The 21,275-nt window shown below is 42.3% G+C and overlaps 1 protein-coding gene across 1 annotated transcript in view; it reads right to left on the minus strand.

The window, feature by feature from the left end:
* Positions 1 to 21,275, minus strand: part of TG (thyroglobulin) — a 165,800-nt gene that overhangs the window by 104,366 nt on the left and 40,159 nt on the right. Inside the window, exons 21-29 of the mRNA XM_076329064.1 lie at positions 14,880 to 15,029; positions 12,135 to 12,305; positions 8,438 to 8,560; positions 6,573 to 6,688; positions 5,826 to 5,934; positions 4,398 to 4,595; positions 2,457 to 2,624; positions 1,852 to 1,917; positions 1,063 to 1,143 (exon numbers count right to left, since the gene is read on the minus strand). Coding sequence (XP_076185179.1) covers positions 1,063 to 1,143; positions 1,852 to 1,917; positions 2,457 to 2,624; positions 4,398 to 4,595; positions 5,826 to 5,934; positions 6,573 to 6,688; positions 8,438 to 8,560; positions 12,135 to 12,305; positions 14,880 to 15,029 — 1,182 coding nt within the window. The remainder of the gene's footprint in view (positions 1 to 1,062; positions 1,144 to 1,851; positions 1,918 to 2,456; positions 2,625 to 4,397; positions 4,596 to 5,825; positions 5,935 to 6,572; positions 6,689 to 8,437; positions 8,561 to 12,134; positions 12,306 to 14,879; positions 15,030 to 21,275) is intronic.

Here is a 21,275-nt window from a genome sequence, read left to right on the forward strand (position 1 = left end):
CCTCTCAAGACTTAACTTCAACCTTCAGTTTCTCTTGTGTCATGACTAAGACTGAGGGATGGAGGAAGAAACTGCATTCCTTGCATAACTTCAGGTTTTAGCGAAATCATCAGCCGCAGCAAGGTAAATGGAGAACCCTGAGGGCTGCACCCATGCCTTGGCAGGTAAACGCAAAAGAATTTCACCCAATATATTAAATGCATTTTTTTCTCATTTTTAAGTCTAGACTTTAAAATACCACTAATTGTATAGGAGCACCACTAGGTAAATGGGCATTTTAGTTTACCTTCCTTTCAAATTACATTAGCAAAATCAGCAATTCACTTCATGTTAAGATTTTACATGTATTAAATCACGTGCTCAGGTATTCATCAAGGCTCCTCAGCAAAGATTACAGTTCATTAGAGATGAACCAAAGTGCTCTCAACAGGCTCCACTGCTCTCTTTCTCCTAAGATTATGGTGCTGAAGGCCCAAAGGAAATCTAGTAACTTAATACAAATGATTTTGGATATATAAATGACTATATAATGAAGAGCAGACCCTGGAATAACAAAGGAGCTAGAGAACTTCACAGGTGCCTCACTTTCATCATGCATGGAAGAAACACTTGTGATTGCAGTTTCATCCTGAGTTCCTCTAAGCATCATATTTACAGTCATATTGTCAGTAACTTTAAGTAAAAATGCCCAGGCACCCAGGCTAAGGATTTGATTCCTGGGTTTATGCGAATTTTTTTCTCAGCCACATAATATTTCCTGGGTCTTTACAGTTCAGTAAGTCTGAAGGAACAAGCTTTCACAGAACATTTTAACACTTTCATTTCCAGCCTGGCCTGGGAAGGTAAAAAACAGAAAGACAGGAGGGCATTCCAGGAGGCTCACATTTTTAACACCTTTCTCAAAACCTGTATTGTATTCCTTACCTAAGAGAAATTCTCTGGATTTCACAATACCTACATCATTATGATACATATATGGCAATATATGATATTTTCTGGTTAAATTCTGCACCTCCCTCTGCTATCTTCTGCTACCTCCTCTGTCTGCCCTTACTATGATACCTGATAACGTTAGATCATTCTCTGTCTTCAAAGCAGTAGCATCGCACTCTGAGGTTTTAGTCCGGGTGACCATATCGGAGCCTGGAATGCAACAGGAATTAAAGAGCATAGTAATTCCCTTTTTCTTTCTTCCACAAGACAAGATCATCTTTAGTTCCCTCAATTTAGCAAATATTTTAAAGTGCACTGTTTAGGAAATTTCCTTAGGTAGTTCCACCAACTAATGAATCAAAAATGAGTAAAACCATCTTCGTATAACTCTGGGAAAAACCTAAACCAAAACACGCTGTTTGGAGGATAAAAGCAAATGCCATATCCACAATCACTATGCATTCAGCATCAGTGCTCTGGAGGCTGTGTACATTTATAAAGCGGTATCACAAATCTTTTGTGCAGGTCCTGCTACGTAAGTTGCGGCATTCAGAAAGTAAAATTGCAAAAACAACACATACATAGTTATCACGCTAATAAAAGTAACCCATCTAGTTACATATAATGTGCCAAATTATGATGGTACCTGGTCACTGATGGGACAAAGACAAGTGTCTCCATGATACCATTTTTCACCAGTATTAAAAGTTATAAAGCATATTCTCAGACACAAGAATTTACCCAAATTTTATGAAACTGACAGTAGCAGCATTACTCCAGATTACATCCGCCCCTGCCAGAAGACTTTCAAGTAATGTCTCAATTTGGACGGTATAAAATAAAGGGAGAATGACACTTCTGTTATAGAACACACAGTTCACCATAAGCTTTTATAACAACTTCTGTGAGATAACTCACCTCTCCACAGATAAACTTGCTGAAAGGTAGTAAAATTTCTTTCTGCCTCTTCTGCCAACTTAGAAGCTAATAAAGGAAAAAGTTTGTTAGAATAGCTGCTCAAATTAAACAGCTAGTATTGAAATGCTCAGAAATTGCATTAAAAACACATCACTAGACTATGCATTACCTTATTTACAAGACACTAAGGAAGAAGGACCCAGGTGCCCTGGGTCCAGGATGCCAGGTCTTTACTCTATTTTCCATCATTGCTTTTTCTGTGCAGCTCTGGGCATCTATCTTTTTGCATTTGCTCCAGAGTTTACCTTTCTTTCAGATTATTGGCTTGAATCTGCCTAAATTAAATATTGGAAGTATTACAGGGTAACATACTAAAACCAACACATTCTTGACTTTCATTAATATTCGCATAGTAAAGTGTGAGAAGTCCATGTATCTATCAATGCATCCAATTAGGGAGTTCTTATTCTCTTGTGATTGTACAGATATGCATTTACTTGAGAAAGTAAAGTACACTGAAGTACCAGCACAGGCTGGTGAAAAAGGCAGAGTCTACAGAAGAATTAAAGAAAAGTAATGTAAATTGAAAGAATTCATTGACATACTTCCACTGAACACTTGTCCTCCCAGGGTGAAGGAAAACATCTTCTCTTTTTCATCATAGCTCACACCTTTACATATCCCATCTATGGCAGATGTTGGTGTTGGACTCCAGCCATTTGCATTGCAGATCAGCACGTCTGGGTAGCTCATCAAACTACACAAAATGGTACCTAGGTTCAGGCAAAGAGAGTGTTGCATCACTCCAATAATGCTTTGCACCTACACAGAGCTTTTCACCCAAGCATCCCAATACTTCCTCTAAATGCCAATTGAACCTGTGTCACTGAGAGAGATACACTTTAGTATTGCTACCCAAAAAAAAAAAAAAAAAAAAAGAAAATCAGAGCCATACGTTCAAATTGGAGTACTAAGGTTAGCTATTCATACCTAAAACAAACATTTGTAGCCTGCTTTTCAGAGATTTCGAGCACATACTATAACCACCTAATAAAACATTACTATTATCTGATAATACCCAACAGTGTTCTCAGTACTTTATAGCACCATGAAGACATATTCAATCCTTTGGCAGTCTTACAATCTCAGGCTCTGAACCAAGAAAGCACTTATATTTTTACTGGGATGGTTTTCTGGATTGGTGCCTGATTTCAGTCAGCCCAGGCCTGAGTCTCCCCCAGCATCGCGGTGTGAATTGAGGGGACCAGCATGTTTAAGGCCAGGTGTTCCAGTGTCAGTCTATTACCATAACGTCTAGACAATACTCAGCTCTTGCTTTATACTTGCTGTCACAGCTCAGGCATTTCTATGGTCTTACAATGCCCTCTCTGGCTTTTTTAATTTTTTTTTTTTATGGACTAGGTATACGAGAAATTGAATGTGCTACTTTTTTTTTTCTTTTTCCTAACAAAATGCTAGTCCAAGTAATGCATTTACCTGTATTATTGATCCAAATAGGTCACTCCAACTAAACAGAGAGCTCTACAACATTCACCTTCTCCACACTCCCTTCTAAGCTCACAAGTGCGGGGAACCCAAAAATTTGATTGTAAATACCAAGAGAAATAGACTTTACAAGATCACCTAGAATATTTTGATGCAAAAAATATGAGATGCCAAAACAGAAGATAATTTCCTGGAAACATTTGCTTGACAACTTCCACAGAGAAAGTTTTCTCAAATCCAGGATCAGTTTCCACTCAAAACTAGAGAAGTGCTTGCCACATAGCGGCCAGTAGCACATGCCTGGATTTGGAAGAGCCCATCTTTAAAAGTTTGAGACATTTCAGTTAGAACTTCACATTTCCTATAGGAAATGCACCTCCAACAGGAAAGTTGATCCCATGTGAGCTTGAAAAGAAACTACAGAAAGCAGGCACTGACATTAAGTGCTTAAATTTGCTGGCAGAAATCTGGGCTCTGCCTAGGTCCCACCTCTGCCAGACTCTGCCCATCCCACTCCCACTTGCTCTCCCAGCTAGACACCCAGACTTAGATTACAGCATTCCTGCATGCAATAACATAACATAATGCCCTGTTTGGCATCCTCTTTTCCTGTTCCAAAAAGGGAGTTGATTTACATTTGCACTACAAGCACTCTGGAGGCACCATCTTAATTCCACCATCAGCTGAAAGGCACCAACTTCTGGCAACTGATCTGCGTTACTTAAGGAGAGAGGCTGTTTCAGAATGATTTATCCCATCAGATGCAGATGTCTAAAGAAGGTCAAAAGAATTATCCTTTCAGAATGTCCGTTTCTCTCCAAGAGCAGCTTGCCACCTTGGGTCTTTATCTCTACTGCTCCAGGCCAAGTCTTGGGCATTACTCAAATTCTGCCTACACTGAAAAATGTCAGCGATGTAGAGGCAAGCTGCTGACACTCTGGTATGACACAGAGGCAGGTATACTGTGTCCAAAAAAGAGTTCTGCCCAGCTAGCGTTGGTTTTCTACTGCAGAATTTTTTATTTTGCAATTAGACAATACCTCCATCAAGTGCAATCTGACTCAAGATGAAGCCATCACAGCAAGAGTCCCTGCTGCAAGTCTGCCGACAGAAGAGCTGAGCATCAGTCAGAGATGTGCTAGCTGCTGAGAGCGCCACGGAGCGATATACGCCAGAAAGCACATTTTGAAAACTGGTCCTTTCAAAGGTCTTGAGTCCAGATGAGTTAAATTCTTGTCCTGGGTATACAGAACAGGAAAGAAATGTTCAAAAGAGCTCAGGAGGAGACGGGATGCTTTCAGATTGCCTGCAGACTGGAACTGATTGAAAGTTTTATGATAAAAACTCAGCCTTAAAAGTCCTTTTCTGGACTTTGAGTTTCAGATGCAAGATAAGATCATCAAATGGTTTGGTGCAATTATACCTGGGTAGTTGGTCAGAATGTACTGCCAGGGTAGGAAAAACAGTCTACTGTACCAGCAAAGGGCTCCTAAATCAATGTACTCAGTAAGGTTGGTAATATTCCACTTTCAAGCACTACATCAATAACTCCCAGGTATAAATTAAACAAACTTGTCTCGTTAAAAAAGTAAAATGCGCAATTTGGCCAGCATAACTGCATCTGCAATTAAGGCTTCTGCTGACTAGGCACATATGTAAGAGGACGATTCTCATAATCCTGGATCTAATTAGCAATATCAACAGAAATCTAGAGTAGATCTGGTATCAACGAGATTACATTGATTACAAACAAGCTCAGGGGTCTTTTTTTAGGTGAGATTTAGCTCTTTATTTTTATTATTATTGATAAATGGCGACTCAGAGGTTTGGATAGAAGTAAAAAGAAACCAGTGACAGCAGAGAGTTTTGATTCAAACCCTGCAGCATTCTGCATTTGGTTGTCTTGTTTCAAATTTGGCATGAGGCTTAAAGTTGGACACATATTGGTTGGGACATGCAGTGGTGTCAATCACACTTAGGCCAAAAAAATGTGTCTTGTACATTTATCAGATCAGTTGAATCACTTTGGGATTTACTGGAGAGCAGGGTATTTCTCAGCTGGTATATCAGTAGGACAATTTACAGTCAAAATTAACATAAAATGTTAAATTATGTACAAGCTGGTTATTAATAACACCTTACATAGTCAAATAACAAACTTTAATAAAGAGAAATCATGGTACAACAGAATAGAATAGAATAGAGAATAATACCTTGGACAAATTTTGAGCTTTTGTGGGACTATCTGCCATCACAATGGCTTACAAAAGCTGTATTCCTAATTTCTAGGGAACAAGACATGAAGGGAAGATTTGCTGAGGTTTCTGGGCTATCACTAAATGTTAAGGTCTGAAATGTATTATGCCTCTTGAACAAAGATGCTCTCCCACATTTAGTCATGATCCTATATAGAACTAAAAGTTTGGGCACAGCAGTCTAACATTAGATGAGTGATTTGCATCTGGTACCTCTCTTCAAATAGACCATCACTGCATCTCCCTCTGGATTCCTGACATGAAGCAGGCAGCTGAGACGACCGATGCTAGTGGCAGCGGGGTTCCCCAAAACACCTTGCACCTGAGACAGAAAACAGGCATGCACAATAAATACAACCTAATTGTTTTCCTCTCCTAAACACCATTTTCCTTATTCAGAAAGTCAGGGGGAGGAATTAGCACACACGGTTTATAACCACCACCGCTCCATGTGGCCCAGCGTGGACAGTCTTTATTCTATCAAACAGATCTCTACTCTTCAGTGCCACTTTCCTGTGTTTAAAAGTAGTGAATAGGAAGCTGTTACAGTGCTAAAGAGCACTCTATTCAAACCCTGGACCAGAGGAAGGGACTGAGAAATGATGACTGTTTCAGGTGACTTGATTACCGACCTGGAAATTTCTAGTTTGGACTATCCAGATGAACCCCCGTTTTCAAGTTAACCTGATTTCCAGACTGCGGGAGCCCAGCATGTTTTTAGAACAAAAGTGCTGAAGTCCTGCGCAATGTTTCAACCAGACACTGAGGCATTCAGAAGTCAGTTTTGGGAAGATTTGGGTGTAGCTTCTTTACCAACCTGCAGGAATTTATTACTGCCATAGTGAAGAGCAATGTCCAAGGGATCAGGTAACAGCTTGCCTTTCTTCTGTGATGCCTTCTACTTACATTGAACCTACAGTATTATGATAAACACATATTTTTAAATATGATCATTTTTACCGATCCAGAGGTGGTGCAGTTGAAGTTGACTTCAGCAGCGCTGTATAATTCACACAGAACTTCAGCACCAGCAGGAGTTAGGGTGGCAAAACCGCATGCTTCTTCCCTCTCACAGCCTGAAAAACAGACAAGAAACCTTAGGTTTCCTAGCACTTCATGTGCAAAATTTCTGCTACAAATTACACTGTTCACTGGTTTACTGTCATTTACCTGGTTTTTCATACCTTTATCAGACTGCAAACCCATGAATTTCATTAGCCAGATGAACTTTACTATTCAACTATTCCAGTAGACAGTTAGGTTTTTAAATTAACTTAAATTAATGCAAAAAGTTGTTTGGACGTTCATCACCTGATGTTACAAACAGCTGAGATAGGTCTAACCACCCACCCAAATATTTAATGTCTGCTGGATACTTTTGTCTGAGGCAAAATTTCATCTCCTGTTCTAGGAGCAGAACTGTGGGAGCAAGTTAGTGGTGAGCGTGCAAGAGCAGAAAGATCTTCAGCCACTCCTAAATCTGGAGGGGGATGGCTGCTTGCTCACTTACACTGGCCAGATGATTGCTGCAGAGGCAGCTGGCATGATTGAAGAATTTGACGTTTCCCTCCTTCCTATCACTCCAATATTTGTCACAACCTGTTTGCCATGGAGTTACTGTATCAGGCAGATGTGATGTGCTGGCAAAGTGGTTCAATGTTTCCAAATGTCGTTAGTATAAAATCAACCAGCTTATAACAAAACATCAACAGAAATGTAAGCTAAGCTGTCTGACTTTGTTGGGAAGCAGAGAGGGAAGGGTTAACTCCTACTCTTCAGTGAGCACCTCAACAGTAATATTTTGTAGTAGTGTTGCCATTTGACAGTGGATGTGAAAATACAGGTTATGTGCACTGAATCAGATCGCTTGTCAAAGGGGCATCTCTTCCCCCCTAAGTTCATTCCCATGGTCCTCTCAGCTCAGTGCCTTGCTTTTGAAGGTCTCCAGTTTCAGAGGAAGGTGCAAGAAACGTTGCAGTGTACAGCTAGGGGATGATCTGGTGCAGGACAATCATTCTAGTAACACATATAAGGCTTCATGGATTCATCTCTTAGCATGAGATGACTGTTCCAGCTAGACCAGGGTATGTGACACAAAGTCACTGACTTTGTCCGACTTTGTCTAACCTACAAACAGGCCACTTGTGTTATTGCTGCCAGGGTGTTTTTATTTTGAACGTAACCCCTCTGCCTCTCTTCACAAGTCTGAGCATTAGGAGACACAAGGTAAGGCATTGATTCAAAGCACCCTGAAAGCAGTGCAGTGATTCGCCTTGATTTTAGATGACTTTGAATCAATATAAACCACCAAACATGATGTAGCCAGATGTAAAATAGCATATATGCTGTAAGGCTCAGCAGAGGAATATCTCTGCACTCCTTATAATATCCTTCTGATGTAAGCAAGGATAATTATTGCTCTTTTATGTGTCAATCAGGTAATCTGGGAGAGGTGAAAGCTTGGTTTTCACATGTCCTGAACACCTAATCCTTCTTTTGTCTGCGCACCTGAAAAGTCTGATGAATGTTTCCTGGTCTGAATCTCAGCTCTCATCCATATTGCAAACTATACCAACTGGTGTTAAAGTCAGATGACTTGTCTAACATGGTACATAATGTCAGAAGACTTATTTCTGAAAGAAAGACCAATCTCTTCCCTGAACCAACGTCAACAAAAGTTGTAAATATCTTGCAGTGAGTTGGTGCTGAACTGCAAAACATATAGTTCACCTAGGAACTTAACCATAAGCTCATCATATGAAAAGATTATTATTTTCCATGATGATTAGTGTTGTCTCTACAGATTTTCTGAGAGTTTTCCTCACCTGAAATGCACTGAAAAGCTGGACTTTGCAGGTCTTCCCCAAGTGACTGAGACTGAAGAATTTGAGCTGCTTCTGACCCATAAATCAGTCTGGAGGCAGGAACTCTCTCAAATTTTCTGAGCACTAAAAAAAAAACCAAACCCAACCAGATACTATTATCAGTTCCCATGCTGCAGAGAGACAAAGAGACTTTAGGTAGAAATAAAAATTCACAAATTCTGTAGGGAAAAAGGTTTGCTTATTAAATGATGTACCATAACTCCACAGATAATGCAGGAGACAGCTGGACTGAGGATATAATTTCTATTCTGGGAAAAAAAAAAAAAAGTGTCACAAGACCTTTTAAAAACAGTCAGCCAGGAGTGGGCTGAGAGTTTATTTTCAAGTGAGACTTCTCTTCCAGCAGCAGACTGGCGATCTCCCATTACTTGTTCATGGCGCAGAACCAACTATTGAGTCAAGGGGGGAACCAACTTTCTGCAAAACAGCCACTGAAACAAAAGCCAGGTCCAACAGAACTTGGCTAAAAAGGAAATCTGGGAGACCTATTACTTGTGTATAGGAGCACACCACCACTGATCTCCACTGACTTCAGGCTCAGGGATCTATCCAAGGTATGTCCTGCACGCTCCTTTTTGCCTCCTTCATTCAACCTTTAACTCCTGTTAAAGGACTGTCACTTTACTTACCAAACCCTTTTATCTACTCTCTCTGAATTGGACCCACTGTACCTGAGTGTAAGGACGTGTGACAAGCAGCACTGTTCACAAACGGGGAAAAGCTCGTAGGGTCTAGAGATGCAAAACCCAAAGGTCACTAAATGAGACGAGGAATCCAATTTAAGCTCCAGAAGGTTTGGCCCTGGCTGTGCCCTGAAGAAGATTGTGTCTTCTGTGAAGTCTAGTGAAGGGACACACAGTGGCACCACCACTACCCTGCTCAGGTTGCTACTATCGGTATTACAAAGGTTTTTCGGTACAGTGTGTCCACCAGCTGATATACTAATATCTTTCAGTGAGCACAGTATATTAAGGAGAAGGGAAGAACATGGTGACTTAGCATCACCCCTGTGTTGACCAGACTTGTCCTCTAAATGCCCCAAATGAATGCAAAACTCTGGCTCATTGCAGCCAATGCCTGGCCTAGACCTAAAAGAGCTAAGAAGCAGGAGCTGTGGTCTGATCTCAGCCCATGGGAAATGTCTGCATGTGGAAAAGCTGGAGGCTCAGCCCTTCTCTCCCTTGCACACATGGGCACAGAGTTCCAACAGGAGGATCCTGGGCCTCTGTCCCTGAAACGTCTGGATAAACCACAAAATAAAAGTCAGGGATAAGTTCTTAAAACAATCATTTGTACTCTTACAGCAAAACAGTCAGGACTAAATCAGAAGCAAATGTCCACTGTTGTCAGGGCTGAGTCAGCAGGTGTTTTTGATAAAACCATCATTTCTGCTCAGAAAAAACATGAGGGCTAGCCAAACACTTAACACAAAAAAAAATCCTCGCACTCTGGCTTGGCTGGGGAGAGGGATGAATGATGGTGTAAACAGAGGTGGAAGTTTTTTCCTTCCTAGAAATACAGGACACCAAAATATAAGCATTAGCTTAATTCTGCACTAAACTGAATTCCTTCTACATCTGCAACTTGCAGTGATGCCTGGTTAAAAACAGAATTCACGTATTTTCATAAAACTGAAAAGAAGCAGTGTTTTTATGTTGTTTGCAATTGTTTGCTGCCCTCATTTCTAATGCAAAATTCAAAATTAAAAAATGACATTTTTAAATGCTTTTCTTCTTTTCTGATATTTTTTTCCTAATTCTGGCTTCATCCCACCCCTCAATTTTCTCTGCAATAATGTGGGAGAAAAGTAGAAAAGAGATAGATAGTGTAACAAAACACTAAACTGAAAACATTGCAAAATTAATAGAAAACCTGCCTGTTTTTAATTCTTGAATTTTGTTTTTTAATATAAAGAAACGTAAAAAAATTTTGTTCATAAAGCGACTTTGTAAAAAAAAAAAAAAGTACAATGAAAAATATTCTACCGGCTCACATTTTCAAGAACTTGTTAGTTCACATTGCCCCCTTCTCAATAGTAATATAACTACTCAACCATTTCACAGGCTTAGTCCGTAGCAGAAATCCTCCTTCATCTTGTGTTACTAGAGAGTAAAGCTCTAGATCCCAACCCTGTTATTGCAATAAATGTTAAATGTGGCTTAAAATATAACAAGAGAGAGAACAATAAGAATGAGCATGGGTTGTTACAGCTTGTTACTGTACATTCATAAAAGGAAATTCTTCCTCCCACTGCAGCCTCAAAAAACAAAGAACAGTTGGTTTATTGACCCTGCCCAATTGCCAGCCTCCTGTCAAAGCAAGATCGGTCTTCAGACCCTGCTGCCTTGTTGCATGCTGAATTCAGTTAAGGGAAGTAGAGGGGCAGGAAAAAAGTAAAAATAGAGATAATCAGTTTCACTTTATACAATGCTTTCTAGGAACGCAGCATGATCTATAGAAGAAAAAAAAGAAATTAAATTAGCCTGTAAATTATTAAAAAAAAAACAACCAGACTTCTTGGGTGTTCCTTGTTGTTGTTTTTTTAAACCTTAAATTGTCAACACTTATAACTATTTATTTGTAGTGAAATCTTCTAGCATGATCCACAAAAATGTGCACAGATATCTACAACTGCTCTGTCCTGGACAGAGTCAGAAATGCTTACGCAGGAGGGCTCAAAGTAAGTAACAGGAGAATTAAGCTGCTGTGAGTCCTCAGAGCTTGCATGCCCAGAGAAACATCCCGATTACCCCGTGACTGAGAGCAACAGAGGCTAACACCTCATGTTCATAACTACAGTCCGTCTCCGAGTATGCTCAGAGAAAAAAATAGCTATTTTCATTGAAGATAGTTTTGCAACCCCTTCACAAACGAGGGCTTTCATTTCACACTCCTTCCACAGATCACACTTGTCATAAGACATTTTCTAATTCAGAGCACACCATGACATCAGTTTCTAAACTGAATATTCCATTAAATTCGATACCAATCGTATGCTGAGTAATAAAAACTTCTGGGAAACTATTTTTGGGCAAGGCAAAAGCTTTGGGGCTGAGAAGCATAATTAGACCTTACTGCAGGCAGTTTGGGGACTGTTTGATGAATGACTTTTTTTTCAAATTACTCATCCTTGAGAACTGACATTTCACAACTGTGTTCAAGCAGGAGTAAGTTCCCCCAGCTTGCAAGGATATGTTCACCAAGTCAGATACCATACAGCAGGAGCCCAGAGAGTGACGTTATGCTGCGGCTGTGAGGTCATTGCCAAACACAGTCTATTTCACATGAACTCACTGATGAGTGATAATTTTACAAAGAAATTCATCATTCTGCTTCTTTCCCATTAGCCCTCTCATTATTCTTCTGGATTTCTAAGCAGAAAGCAGGAGATCAGCATACATCAAAAGCTGTCAGCCATCTGAGGGTGCAAGAAACCTGCTTCTCTCTCTTCCCTTACAGGAAATGACTTCTCCAATGTAGTCAAGAAATGCAAAATTAAGGAGGAATGTGGCTTAAGGCAGAGGCCACAACTACGGGAAAGTGAATCCCCATAAGCTGTGGAGTGATGAGCTTTTTCATAAGGAGGTTTCACTTATGTGGGGTCAAAACATATCCAAAATATTCTTCTGACACTTACCTAGGCACTGGTAGTCTGTAAGGAGATCGTCTGTTTCAGTCCAGTCCAGGGCTGCTCCAAAGCTATCGACACAGAAGGATTTCTTAGTGTCAGGGTCTTGCTGGAAAGGTCTATACTGGCCATCTTCATCACACTGCAGACCCTGCTCATTGCTTTGACAGTACGTGATACCTGTTACAAGTAAACAAGAAAGAAAAAAAAGGTACTTTGATAATGCTGTCACTGGGTTTCACAGACTGGTTCTGGTTGGACGGGACCTCTGGAGGTCACCTGGTCCAACCCCCCTGCTCAAGCAGGGCCACCTTGAGCTGGTTGCCCAGGACCATGTCCAGATGGCTTTTGAACATCTTCAAGGTTGGAGACTCCACAACCTCCCTGGGCAACCTGTGCCAGTGCTTAGTCACCCTCACAGTAAAAAAGTGTTTCCTGATGTTCAGAGGGAACCTCCTGTGTTTTGGTTTGTGCCCATTGCCTCTGGTCCTGTCAATGCAGTAGGACATTTCAATGCTGTAGGACAAAAGTGCTCTAAGTACAGCAGAGACTTCACTGAAAATTAATGTATAACTTGCATTGTGTTTCATGCTCTGCAACATGGTAATCTCACTGGTTTGTTGTTACTGCAATTCATATTCCAAACATTTTTAGGATTCTCTGCCATGGATCAGACCTCATTTATGCCAAGTACTGTAAAGCAAAGAAGTACAGAGAAGGAACTGTATTTTCCTACAGGTTTGTTCAGTACCTACTGCAATGGAACCATGAAATATTATGAACCATGAAATATTATGAACCACGGCACAAGAGCCATCACATCAATTTGCTATTTGTTGCCCCCCCCTTTTTTTTAATTCTCCCTTTCAATGGGAAAGAAAAGGTCTTTGCACTCTATTCTTAAAGAATGAAGAGCTTTGACTTTAGTTAGCAGCATTTTCCCCAACTACTTAATATTTTTAATGATTTAGAAATCTTTAGAAACCAGGTATCTGGGCTCCACAGAGAAAGAAATCTGGAAAATTGACCAACATCGAAGGCAGCAGCAGAGAATCCCAGGTGGACTAAGCCTGACAGGTTAACCACCTCAATGCCCTCCTTCTGAGATACTACTGAAGCAAGCGAGGTTTATCTGTGTATGAAGAAACCACCAGAATTTAGTCTGACATATCAAAATGTGGCAACATCAGCATTGTTTCAATTCAATGCACCGAGCCAGGAGCTAAGGTAATTTAGGAAATGCTTCTCATGCCTCTCAGCCATCCTTGCCACAGAGGCACAACCTCTGGGAGGACAAAAAGGTAAGCAGTATAGAGAAGAACACTTCAGCCCCCCAATTTTCCTGTGCTGTGTTTGTGAGTCAATACTTTCCTTTTTTTACCTGGCAGTTAATTCAGCAAACTCTTCAGACTGTATAAGGAGACAGCAGAGAGAGAGAGACAGAAAGACAGACAGACAGAAGGGGGGGGGTGGGGGGGTGGGAAGAGAGAAAGAGAAAGCGGGGGGGGGGGGAGAGAGAGAGAAAGAGAAAGAAAGAAAGAAAGAGAAAGAAAGAAAGAAAAAGAAAAAGAGAAAGAGAGAAAGAGAGAAAGAGAGAAAGAGAGAAAGAGAGAAAGAGAGAGAGAGAGAGAGAGAGAGAGAGAGAGAGAGAGAGAGAGAGATAAAGAGAGAAAGAAAGAGAAAGAAAGAAAGAAAGAAAGAGGAAAGAGAGAAAGAAAGAGAGAAAGAGAGAAAGAAGAAAGAGAGAAGGAAAGAAGGAAAGAAGGAAAGAAGGAAAGAAGGAAAGAAGGAAAGAAGGAAAGAAGGAAAGAAGGAAAGAAGGAAAGAAGGAAAGAAGGAAAGAAGGAAAGAAGGAAAGAAGGAAAGAAGGAATGAGCAAGCTAGCTAAACGTGTACAAGATGACCCTTTGGAAAGGGCTGGCACAGCACACAGGCAAGGTGGAAACCAGGCAGGGAGTACGTTTAGTTGCAGGCACTTGCAATAAAGAAAACTGCAAGTGCAGTAAAGAAAACCTAAGGAGCAAACTTTTAAGCACAGGAGTCCAATACCTACACCAGGAACACATATGGAAATAAAGAATGAAAACTTTAGGCAAAAGCTAATTGATGTCAGGGTGCATTACAACAAACTGCTTTTTTTATCCCGCCTAAGAGAATAAATAGGTTGAAACAGAACAAAGCAGTCGCTATACCCATCAATACTCCCAAGAAACCCATTCTTACTAGCCACTTTAATTTTTACCCATGAGCTAATGCTGCAGACAAAACTGAATTTGGACTTAAGTGATTTTCTTTATGGAACTACATGCAAAAATAAGTCATTTAAGCTGAATACAACAACTTTAGTGAACATGTCGATAATTGTTTTGTGAGAAGTATTTGTATTTGCAGGGGGAAGAGCTGTACAAACACAAGACTACTTTAGCGTTCACAAAAGTGACAATAAATGAACTACATAAGATATTTCTCACTGATACTGAATACCCAGATATCATTCCTGAGGCCAATGAACATGTCTCAAGGAACCACAACATCCTGGATGAGACTGATCACTCATTTCTCATGCATTTTTGGTGAAAACACTAGACAGCTTTTTCTGTCTTCGAATGTATGCAGAAGAGATCATACCCATCGAAAAAACCCCAGAGGGAGGATCTTTTTTTTTTTTTTTAAACTTACAGATGAAAAAAAAAATTCCATTACTTATTTGACGCCTGAATACAAAGAGTAAGGGAAGAAATGAGTTCAACTTACAGTGATCAGCGCTGAATGCCCCAGAGGAGTTGGTAGTTTTGCCCACAGGACACTTGATACAAGAGGAACGTCCTGTCTGATGCTGATAGTAGCCAAAAGGGCAGGGAACGCATTCATCGTTCTGGAAATGACTGCCCGGAGGACAAACAACTGCAAAGAGAACAACCACTTTATTACTCTTACGGAAACCAACCAGTTCAGGTATTCGCACACATATGTGTAGGTATATATATGTACATACGTATGTGTGTGTGTGTGTATGTATATCTCACACTGGTAGACTTGCCATAGCCTTCAAGTTCTCAATACACATATTTCTAAGTGGGATAATACAGGTAAATGCTCCTTAAATGTTAGTTAATCTCACCAATGGCTGGAATATAGACTGTGTTTTTTTTTTTTCTCAGATCACCCTAAAAAAGTTCTTGAATCAGTGCACATCAAGCTCTTTGGAAATGCCAAGTCCAGGCCTGATTTCCATTTGTCAAATCAATTTGTAATAAGATAATGCACTTTGTGGATAATTTGTGAAAGAAAACAAAGGAACACAAGCTACAAACAGAGTACCTTCTACAAACACTACAGACAGAAACAGGAAGACTCCTAGGAGTGGAAACTCCAAAAACATCATCCAGAAACCCACCATATGGTAACACTTTCATTCAGAATTCCTGGTAATGAAATTTTTGGTAAGCACTTCCAAACTAAACAGTAATGGCTGGATTAAAAGTCACTAGTTGTGCACATGACAACCCAAACACAAAACAAAAATATATTCTTAGTCTGTATATATATCATTTTCAGAACAAATAAGGAGTAATATTTCCAGCTGACCTGTTGCATATTACAAAGAAAACTCTTTGTCTTCTGGGAGGTCATTAAATACTGTCTTTCCTTCCAGATCATTCGAATGAACATTAAAGCAGAAGAGTCACAGACACATTCGCAGGACAATACCTTTACTCGTTATTTCACAGCTGATTTCCAGATGTAGATTTCCTTCAAAACACTATCAAATGTATATTTTGGGACTCTGACAATGTGCAAAACTTCATTTCTGTTTTTGCCTTACGTCTTGACAGCAGTTTAAGCTTGTATGAGAGTGAAAGAGTAATGGAAAATTGGCCATCTCCACTACAACCCGTATGATGAATTGCTGTTCTGGCCAACAAACTGAAATGTAAATTAATTTAACTTATAGGAGCACCTAAATTAGAATAGACTAAAAAGACAGCTAGTATAAAAATGATCATATCTTCCTTCATCTGCTCTAAATGGTCCAGTGGGAAATTCTAGGATGAGACAACTGTGAGACTGAAATTTTCCTCCCAAGTACGTATCAAGGCAATTGCTCTAGCTATAACACATATCTAAAATCAATTACAGAACCAAAAAATCCTGGATCAGACAGAATTCTCCTTTCTCATGCATATTATTTAATACACAAGAGTATCTGATTCATTTTAAAGACATTTTCTAACACATGCAGAAAGGATCATACTCATTTGAAATGAACAGTACAAATTAAAATGAAATGAGTAATCCATCCCTAAATTGAAGACAAAATGCAAAGGATGAGGGAGACTAATTAAGCAATTAAAGTTTAAAAATGAACAAATTCAGCTTTTCAAAGCATCCTCCTTTCTTTGTAGTTATAGTCATGATGTGAAAGTAACATCTGTGTCTCCAACCACATTTTAAGCAAGTAAAATTGCCTTTTGCCTCACACATTAGATTAACAAAAGGGCACAAAGAACTGCGGAAAACGTTGGTGCAGAGACATGTGTTTTCTAGACTCTATAACTCTTGAAGGCACGTGTCATTTCAGCTACAGGTTATACTTGACACAATCGCACAGAGGTTAAGTTTGATTCTAGAAGTCAAATGGTTACGGGACTGGTGCCACAGCCAGGGGTTCGGCTACTTAGACCATCAGACTCGCTTTGAGAAACCTGGTCTACTGGGGGCTGACGGGGTCCATCTGTCAGAGAAGGGGAAGAGCGTCTTCAGTCATAGGCTTGCCAAGCTGGTGAAGAGGGCTTTAAACTAGAGATGCCGGGGGAGGGGAACCTCAATTCATTCCACTCCTACCAGTTTGACGCCAGGGCCAGCAATAGATGCCCAGAGCCTGGAGAAGGAGCACAGGTCAGCAGGAGAGCGCCTGAAGAGCAGCACAAAGTAACTCCAGCCAGTAAGACAGCTTCATTGGGGGCCCAAATTAAATGCCTTTAGGCAAACGCACGTAGCATGGGGAATAAATGAGAGGAGTTGGAGACATGCACACGCCTGCAGGGCTACAACCTTATTGGCATCACGGAGACGTGGTGGGATGGCTCCTATGACTGGAGTGTTGGGATGGAGGGATACAGGCTCTTTAGGAAGGACAGGCAGGGGAGACGAGGAGGGGGTGTCACCCTCTATGTCAATGACCAGCTGGCGTGCATGGAGCTCTGCCTGGGGATGGATGAGGAGCCGACCGAGAGCTTGTGGGTCAGGATTAAAGGGAAGGCAGGGACAGGTGACATTACGGTGGGGGTCTGCTACAGGCCACCTGACCAGGAAGACCGAGTGGATGAGGCCCTCTATAGACAGATAGGAGCAGCCTCATGCTCACAAGCCCTGGTCCTCATGGGGGACTTCAACCACCCCGACATCTGTTGGAGGGACAACACGGCAGAGCATAAGCAATCCGGGAAGTTCCTGGAATGCATCGATGATAACTTCCTTCTCCAAGTGACAGAGGAGCCAACGAGGAGAGGTGCTATGCTGGACCTTGTTCTCACCAACAAGGAGGGGCTGGTGGGGAATGTGAAGCTCCCTGGGCAGCCTGGGCTGCAGTGACCACGAAATGGTGGAGCTGAAGATCCTTAGGGCACCAAGGAGGGCGCACAGCAAGCTCACTCCCCTGGCCTTCAGGAGAGCAGACTTTGGCCTCTTCAGGGATCAGCTTGGTAGAGTGCCATGGGCCAAATCCCTGGAGGGAAGAGGGTCCCAAGAAAGCTGGTTAATATTCAAGGATCACCTCCTTCAAGCTCAGGAGCGATGCATCCCAACAAAGAGGAAGTCAGGCAAAAACGCCAGGAGGCCTGCATGGATGAACAAGGAGCTCCTGGACAAACTCCAACACAAAAAGGAAGCCTACAGAGGGTGGAAGCAAGGACAGGTAGCCTGGGAGGAATACAGAGAAATTGTCCCAGCAGCCAGGGATCAGGTGAGGAAAGCTAAAGCCCTGACAGAATGAAATCTGGCCAGGGACATCAAGGGCAACAAGAAAAGATTCTAAAGGTACATCGGGGATAAAAGGAAGATGAGGGAAAATGTGGGCCCTCTTCAGAACAAAGGCTCTTCAGGATGACCTGGTTACCCAGGATACGGAGAAGGTGGAGGTACTCAATGACTTTTTTTTGCCTCGGTCTTCACCGGCAAGTGCTCGAGCCTCACTGCCCAAGCCGCAGAAGGCAAAGGCGGGGACTGGGAGAATGGAGAGCCACCCACTGTGGGAGAAGAGCAGACTCGAGACCATCTGAGGGACCTGAAGGTGCACAAGTCCATGGGACCCAATGAGATCCATCCGTGGGTCCTGAAGGAAGTGGTGGATGAACGTGTGAACCTTATGAGGTTTAACAAGGCCAAGTGCAAGGTCCTGCACCTGGGTCGGGGCAACCCCCGGTATCAATACAGGCTGGGGGGTGAAGGGATTGAGAGCAGCCCTGCTGAGAAGGACTTGGGGGGACTGGTGGATGAAAAGCTGGACATGAGCCAGCAATGTGCACTCACAGCCCAGAAGGCCAATCGTATCCTGGGCTGCATCAAAAGAAGCGTGGCCAGCAGGTCGAGGGAGGGGATTCTGCCCCTCTACTCTGCTCTGGTGAGACCCCATCTGGAGTCCTGCGTCCAGCTCTGGAGCCCTCAGCATAAGAAAGACACGGACCTGTTGGAGCGGGTCCAGAAGAGGGTCATGAAAATGATCAGAGGAATGGAACACCTCTGCTATGAAGAAAGGCTGAGAGAGTTGGGGTTGTTCAGCCTGGAGAAGAGAAGGCTTTGGGGAGACCTTATTGCAGCCTTTCAATACTTAAAGGGGGCTTATAAGAAAGAGGGAGACAAACTTTTTAGCAGGGCCTGTTGTGACAGGACAAGGGGGAATGGCTTTAAACTAAAGGGGGTTAGATTGAGACTAGGTGTAAGGAAGAAATTTTTTCCGCTGAGGGTGGTGAAACACTGGCACAGGTTGCCCAGAGAGGTGGTGGATGCCCCATCCCTGGAAACATTCCAGGTCAGGTTGGAGGGGGCTCTGAGCAACCTGATCTAGTTGAAGATGTCCCTGCCCACGGCAGGGGGGCTGGACTAGATGACCTTTAGAGGTCCCTTCCAACCCAAAATATTTTATGATTCTATTCTAAGATTCTAAGTCAGACAAACCATCATATTGTACTTCTTCCAAGCGTTAACATTCATATGTTTTAACAATGTAGAAAACTAGAGAACAGCCTTGAGCCAAAATCTCAGAGCTAAGCATTAGCACTGGGCCCAAAATTTGTATTTTCCTAGAATAGGAAAAAATAAATAAAATTAAATAATAATATTAGTAAATTATTTATTATTTATTATTTAATTAATAAATAATTAAATAATAAAATAAAATTAAAATTTAAACACCCAAATTGAGTCCCTTGCTCCTGCACATCAGATTTGTAACCTGGCCCCACTTCTAACCAGACTCAGGCTTCTGCGTACCACAGAAACAACATGCTGAGTAGCAATTTCCAGGCTAAAGAACAACTCACTGGGGAAACACAAAGCAACTCTGCGCAGGGTACCACTCCTCGCAGTAGCCTCCATTTACTTCACGCCAGCTCTCACTACGCTAAGCATGCTTAAAGACTGTCAGAACTGATCATTACCCAATTCTTGCACTGCCCTTCCCTCCCTCCAGGGATAGCAGAAAACTTTGGGATATCAGATTCTTGATCCAGATTATTACAAATGAAGTCTTGAGCTGCCAGCTCAGCTATAAATCTAGCACTTTATTTGATTTGGGTTATGCTCTGCTCAAAGCAACTCTGATAGAATTGCCAAGCATTCTAAATAATAAAAGGAACCAGCATAAAAACATATTATATAAAACATAATATATATAAAACATATTAGGTGACCCGCCTAGTGGATGAGGGAAAGGCTGTGGATGTGGTCTACCTGGACTTCAGTAAGGCCTTTGACACCGTTTCCCACAGCATTCTCCTCGAGAAGCTGGCGGCTCACGGCTTAGACAGGTGTACTCTGCGCTGGGTCAAAAACTGGCTGGACGGCCGGGCCCAGAGAGTTGTGGTGAATGGAGTTCAATCCAGTTGGTGGCCAGTCACGAGCGGTGTTCCCCAGGGCTCAGTACTGGGGCCGGTCTTGTTCAGTATCTTTATCGATGATCTGGACGAGGGGATCGAGTGCACCCTCAGTAAGTTTGCAGACGACACCAAGTTGGGCGGGAGTGTTGATCTGCTCGAGGGTAGGAAGGCTCTGCAGAGGGACCTGGACAGGCTGGATCGATGGGCTGAGACCAGCTGTATGAGACTCAACAAGGCCAAGTGCTGGGTCCTGCACTTCGGCCACAGCAACCCCATGCAGCGCTACAGGCTTGGGGAAGAGTGGCTGGAAAGCTGCCTGTGGGAAAAGGGCCTGGGGGTGCTGGTCGACAGCCGGCTGAACATGAGCCGGCAGTGTGCCCAGGCGGCCAAGAAGGCCAATGGCATCCTGGCCTGTATCAGAAATAGTGTGGCCAGCAGGAGTAGGGAAGTGATCGTCCCCCTGTACTCGGCCCTGGTGAGGCCGCACCTCGAACACTGTGTTCAGTTTTGGGCCCCTCACTACAAGAAGGACGTTGAGGTGCTGGAGCGTGTCCAGAGAAGGGCAACGAGGCTGGTGAGGGGTCTGGAGAACAAGTCTTCTGAGGAGCGGCTGAGGGAACTGGGACTGTTTAGCCTGGAGAAAAGGAGGCTGAGGGGAGACCTCATCGCTCTCTACAACTCCCTGAAAGGAGGTTGTAGCGAGGTGGGTGTGGGTCTCTTCTCCCAAGTAACAAGCGATAGGACAAGAGGAAATGGCCTCAAGTTGCGCCAGGGGAGGTTTAGATTGGATGTGAGGAAAAACTTCTTTACTGAAGGAGTGGTTAAACATTGGCACAGGCTGCCCAGGGAAGTGGTGGAGTCCCCATCCCTGGAAGTATTTAAAAGGCGTGTAGATGAGGCGCTTAGGGACATGGTTTAGTGGACATGGTGGTGTTGGGTCGACGGTTGGACTCGATGATCTTAGAGGTCTTTTCCAACCTTAATGATTCTATGATTCTATGATATAATAAAACAAAGATAACTCACAAACAGGATTCAGGCTTTCTCCTGAAAT

Source organism: Aptenodytes patagonicus, chromosome 2, assembly GCF_965638725.1.
Source record: "Aptenodytes patagonicus chromosome 2, bAptPat1.pri.cur, whole genome shotgun sequence".
Classification (NCBI taxonomy): domain Eukaryota; kingdom Metazoa; phylum Chordata; class Aves; order Sphenisciformes; family Spheniscidae; genus Aptenodytes; species Aptenodytes patagonicus.